This window comes from Marmota marmota, unplaced genomic scaffold (genome assembly GCF_001458135.2).
Source record: "Marmota marmota marmota unplaced genomic scaffold, marMar, whole genome shotgun sequence".
Lineage (NCBI taxonomy): Eukaryota > Metazoa > Chordata > Mammalia > Rodentia > Sciuridae > Marmota > Marmota marmota.
The window spans coordinates 15,665,017-15,671,016 of NW_025999880.1; the positions used below are offsets into that span (position 1 = coordinate 15,665,017).

A 6,000-nucleotide genomic window follows, 5' to 3' on the forward strand; every position below is an offset into this window, starting at 1 on the left:
TCCCCAGTACCTCCAAAAAAAGAAAAACAAAAATCCCTTGTTGGTTCTCTATTCCAAAGTTTGAATTCTCACTTCTTTCCTATTTTTACTGCAGGAAGAACTCTTCCCTGCTCTTCACATACCCTCTCAAATCACTCAAAGTATCAATCTCTAAGTCCTGGAGTCTATTCTTCCTCTCCAAGACTATTTTTTTTTGGCAGTTCTGGGGATTGAACCCAGCGCCTTGTATAGGTGAGGCACTCTACCAACTACACTACATTCCCAGGCCTCTCTCCAGGACTTTTGTTCAAATCCTATCCATTCTTCAAGGCCATTTCAGAATTCTACCTGGCAGAATTAATCTCTTTTCTTTGTGCTCCCTCAGGAACCCAATGCATACTTACCTTTATTCTAGAACCCAACACATCTTAGTTTGGATTAGTGGTTCTCAAAGTACAGCCCCCTCACCAGCATCAGCATAACTCAGGAAGCTGTTAGAAATGAAACTTCTCAGGCCCCACCTCAGAACTACTGAATAAAAAACTCTTGGGGTGGGACCCAGTTATCTCTATTTTTAATAAGCTCACCCAATTTCCACATTGGTATCTCCTTTGCTAGACTGTTCCTAAGGGCAAATAGTATGTAATCTTTTATTTTTTTCCTTTGCAGCACTTGGTTTGAACTCAGGGGCACTCTATCACTGAGCTACACCCAGCCTTTTAGGATTATTATTATTATTTTGTACCAGGGATTGAACTCAGGGGCACTTGACCACTGAACTACATTCCTAGCCCTTTTTTGTATTTTATTTAGAGACAGGGTCTCACTGAGTTGCTTAGTGCCTCGCTTTTGCTGAGGCTGGCTTGGAACTCTCAATCCTCTTGCTGCAGACACCCAAGCTTCTAGAATTACGTGTGCATCACTGTGCCTGACCCCATACCTTATTTTGAGACAGGGACTAAATTTCCTAGGCTGGCCTTGAATTTGTGATTCTTCTATCTCAGCCTCCTGAATAGGTGGGATTACAAGTGTGCTCCACCACACCCAGCAGGCCCAGCCCTTTTACTGGATACAAATTCATCTCTTTCTTCTCAAATCTTCATTTCCTTATACTTGCATTGATTGTTCTTCCTTCCCCCTCCCTTGTCCTGTCTCACCCCAAGCACCTAGCAGACATCTGACTGTTGGAATGCTGGTAGGACTGCCTGTTATTAAACACCTCTAGGTTTCATGAAGGACTTAGCAGAGTAATGCCTGTTAGCATAGTTCTTTGGCAGCTGAAATTGCTATCAAATATGAAGAAAATATTGTTTCCTCTGCAAAGTGAGAGTAAAGGGGTAGATAAGAGAGAAAAAACAAAAGACCTAGAAACTGCATGATACAATGAAGTAACATGTAAAAGGCCAGAGGCTTTGCATTCAGGCAATATGAATTCAAATTCCAGCTCTTTCGTCATCATGTAAATCTTGAGAAAATATTCCTCTTCAGTTCAGGGTCTTTAGCTGTAAAGTGAAGAAAGTACTGTCCCCTTCTTTTAAGTAGCAAGTATTAAATTAGGATGACACAAAAATGTTTCCCATCATGTCATCACAAAGACTTAGTGTAATGGAGTTTTTGTGAAAATCAGGAAAAGACAACACTAGGGTTATAAACCTATCCTAAATGACTTTGAGACAAAAGGATTTAAAAGTTCCAATTTAAATGCAGCATGTGTGGTAACATCTATTGTGGGGATGGAATTACAGGGTTACATAAGAGGGATAATGTCTGGGGCAGTTTTTAGTGGACTTATTCTGGTGGCAACAACACCTCGCCACTGCCCCCCCCACCCCAAACACTACTGTCACCAAATCTGAGTTGATCCAGGACAGAGGGGAAGCAGACAGTTTCTAATACTGATATGGATCAGATGGACTGTTAAAGCCAGACAGACTTATAAACTAAAGTTGAGGGGTTTCACAGTCTTTGCAGAGAAACTACATAAAATACTATGATTTTATTAGCAGCCACAGATGTACCATTTTTCACAATTTTTTTTTTTTTTTTTTTTTTTTGTGGTGCTGGGGATGGAACCCAGGGCCTCATGTGTGCTAGGCAAATGCTCTACTCTAAGTTACATTCCCAGCCCCTTACACTTATCTTGTTTCATAGGAAAATTAGACTAATTCTAATGAAATATAAATAATGTACCTTAAATAAGTAATGATGCTGGAAAAGTTTAAGTTAAAATGTCCTACATAATAGTGCAGAAACTAAGTGCAGCTGGCAATTTCATACATGAAAATAATGCTGAATATTTAGTGTTTGGAGCAATATATTTTACCCATCTTTGGACAGTCCTGGAGCAGTACCCACCACAAGCTGAATGAAAGAGAAACTAAAAAGGCTAAAATATTGAAGACCCAAAAGGACCACTCTAGAGTCGGTTAATAATGAAACACTGGTCTGTAAACAGTGATCTGCCATAGTTCCAATCCCCAATGCAGTCCTCACTGCAAGATCAGATCTCTTCCATCATTTAGCCTCCAGGACAAGTGGTGCTTAGAGATTCACAACCCAGGGTGCATAGCCCCTAGTTACTGATACCTACTCCTATACATATTTGAGCAGCAAGAATTCTCTTGAGAAGTATATCTTGAAAACATTTCCTTCAACAGACCGTCAGTCTTATTGAGAGGAACACAGAAGAAAGTACTTGCTAGAGGACATAATATCAGACGTGGGTTCCCATTCCTCAAAAACAACAACAACAAAAAAAACCCTGTTTGCACTATGAGGACTACCTTATCAGGAAGATTTCAGTTCTTACTATTCAAGAAAAGAGGCTTATATTAACTTGTGGTTAACTCCCTTTAAAAAGTAATTTTCAACCAGGTACAGTAGAGCATGCCTATAATCTCAAGATACTCTGGAGCTGAGACAGAAGGATCAAAAGTTCAAGGTCAGCCTCAAGAACTAGGCAAGACCCTGTCTTAATATAAAAAATAAAAAGGGTTGCGGGTATAGCTCAATGATAAAGTGCCTCTGGGTTTAATTCCCAGTACTAAAAAAAAAAAAAAAAGAGAGAGAGAGAGAGAAATATTATTCTCAGATATTCACATTCTTAAAATTTACAGGAAGCCTTGGAATATACAGTCTTCTCTGACATTGGAATCAGGAAGAAAGAGGAATCAATATTTGTAAAAAGAATTTAAATTCTTGACCTAAACTTTCTAAATTTCAAACTTGCTTCATATAAAGGAAGATAGTTCCCAACTTGACTAAGAGGAGTCTCAACACAAATATATCTCTGAAACAACAATTCATTCATGTTGTCACTTACTGCCATGGAATGATTAGAGCAACCCAAGTTTTCTAAATATCAGATATGGCACAATAAGTTGAGACATTAGCTGTGTGCCCTGATTCCTTTTACACAGGCTCAAACACATATGCCCACATGTACATTGCAGTGCATGCTGAGACAGAAAATTTTGTTTGTTTATTGAACTAACCTAGAGCCTTGTTTATCCTAAGCAGGAGCTCTACCCCTGAGTCACACCTCCGACCCTGAAAACCTTTTTATTTTTATTTTACTTTATTTTTTGGTACTGGGGATTGAAACCAGGGGCACTCTGCTACTATGTCATATTCCCAACCCTTTTCATTTTTTATTTTGAGACAGAGTCTCTGTTAAGTTGCCAAGGCTGGCCATGAACTTACGATCCTCCTATCTCAGCCTTCTGAGTCACTGGAATTATAGGCATATGCCACCGCAACCAGTTGTGAGAACCTTTTAAATAAGAGGGTCTCCAGCACATCTTTCCAAGATACTAACTTGATGGAGGGAAAATATTTTGCTGGCCACCTAAGCAGAGTATAGAAAAAATGTCTTTCATCCCTCCTCGGAGGACCACTTTCTCTTATTCTAGAAGTCTAACACATCTACAGAGTGAGGAGCTGTCCAGGCAGTCTCATCAAAAGGCATCCTTGATGTTCTTCAGTTGGCGCACGGCTAAGTCCACAGGGAGGCTAAATTTGAGGCTGCTGAGGCGACTGAGCAGGTTGAGGGCACTCTCGAAGCCTGTGTGGGCCATATAGCTCCAGGGCTGGTAGTGTGGTTCAATGAGTGATCCTGACTTACAGATGAGGTTCACCCAGGACACTAGACGCTGTTCATTCAGGGCCATGCACACTAAGGCTTTCAGCTCTGAGTCTGCACTGCGCTTGAAAGGGTCATGCTCTGTCAGCACCATGTGGATGGCTGTCAGTAGACTCTGTTTGGGGGTCACAATAGTGCCACCCGTAACGGGCAGGGCAAAGGACTGGGACAGCTTCCGGGCTGGGGATTCCACATAAGCACGGCCGTTCTTAGCATGGTAGTACTTTACAAAGAGCTCCCAGGGATGCATGGTCTCAGGAGCTGAGGAGAAGGCTGGCAACAAACAAGCAATGGGGGCCATGACAAGGCTCATCCCAGGGGAAGAAGCATAGAGTCCATGGGCCAGCAGGTCCCTCACAGCCACTGTTAGTTCCTTCCGCACAGCCGTGGTCAGCTCATCCTTGCCTCCCAGAGAGAGGTCCTGGAGGTTGGCAGAGGTGATGACATGGTCATGTGACTGGTATCTCAAGGCTAACTGTTTCACTCTATCTACTGATACCTCCAGCTTCTTCAGTAAGGGGGAGTAGTCTCTGTCGGCCTGGCCTCTCTGCCATAGGGTTTGAGGGATCTGGCCTGTGGCACAACCAAACTGGCTAACAGCAAAGATCTGGAGCACAGCCAACGCTCTCCTCATCAGGTGTAGCCCCGTCTCCCGGACTCTCTTCACATCTTCTGTCTTCACTGTTTAGAAAAGATAATGGCTGGTCAGTAGGAGGCCATAATGGCACAGAGGAACATTCTGTAAGTAACAGGGTGAGATCAAGTCTTGCTTCTGTGCAATAGTATGTGTGACACACAAAGGCAAGACTCATCTAAGATGTAGTTGAACTGACTTATATTTTTAGTAATTGTGGCTGCATTGAGATAAAATTCATGTTTCACATAATTTACCCACTTAAAGTGTACAATCTAGTGGGTTTTGGTTTGTTTTCTTTTTGTTTGTTTTTTGATACTGGGAATTGAACCTAGGGCCTTGTGCATGCTAAGTAAGTATTCTACCATTAAGCTACCCATCCCAGCCCTGGTGTTTTTTTTACTATATTCAGTTGTGCAACCATTGTGGTAATCAATTATAAAATGTTTTCTTCATCCCCCTCCCCCCCCCAAAAAAAATTCTGCACCATTAGCATTTCCCCATTTCTTCCCCATACCTAAACAATCACTAATCTACTTTCTGTCTCTATGGACTTTCCTGTTCTGGAAGGTGCACTTACTTTTGCTGTTTCCTGGAGGCAGTCTGCTGCTGCCTGTTCTGGTGGAGCCATTTCCTGTCTTCCCACTGGCCTTGCACTCACACTGTCCACCACCTGTCTGTAAGGGGCTTCCTACTTCATCTGTAATCAGAAGTTACAAAGGTGAGACAGTTATTTAGTCTATGTGGCAAATTTTTAAAGGAAAAATACTATTTAATGATGTCAGGCTGGAGTTGTGGCTCAGTAATAAAGCACTTGCCTAGCCATGTGTGAGGCATGGGGTTCGATTCTCAGCACCACATGAAAGCAAATAAATAGGGGATGGAGTTGTGGCTCAGTGGTAGAGACCTTGCCTAGCATGCATGAGGCACTGGGTTCGATCCTTGGCACCACATAAACAAATAAAATAAATGTATTGTGTCCATCTACAACTAAAAAAAAAATTAAAAAAAAAAAGCAAATAAATAAAACAAAGGCATTGTGTCCGTCTGCAACTAAAAAAATTTTAACAAATATTTAATGATATCTACTGTATGCCAAAAATCTTATAAATTCTTATTTCATTGCATAAAATAGTGACTGACATATTGTAGTTGGCTCAATAAATATTTGTTTAGTAAATGAAGCTTGAATAATCATTTTCCAGATGAGAGAAACTAAAGGGGGGGGGGTTGGAGGGGAAGGGAG

The 6,000-nt window shown here is 41.5% G+C and overlaps 1 protein-coding gene across 1 annotated transcript in view; it reads right to left on the bottom strand.

Moving 5' to 3' along the window:
• Nucleotides 1-1,960: 1,960 nt before the first annotated feature.
• Rundc1 (RUN domain containing 1) overlaps nucleotides 1,961-6,000 on the bottom strand; it is an 11,508-nt gene continuing 7,468 nt past the window's right edge. Inside the window, 2 exon segments of the mRNA XM_048790772.1 lie at nucleotides 1,961-4,801; nucleotides 5,335-5,572. Of these exon segments, the coding sequence (XP_048646729.1) occupies nucleotides 3,936-4,801; nucleotides 5,335-5,572 (1,104 nt within the window). The 3' untranslated portion in view covers nucleotides 1,961-3,935.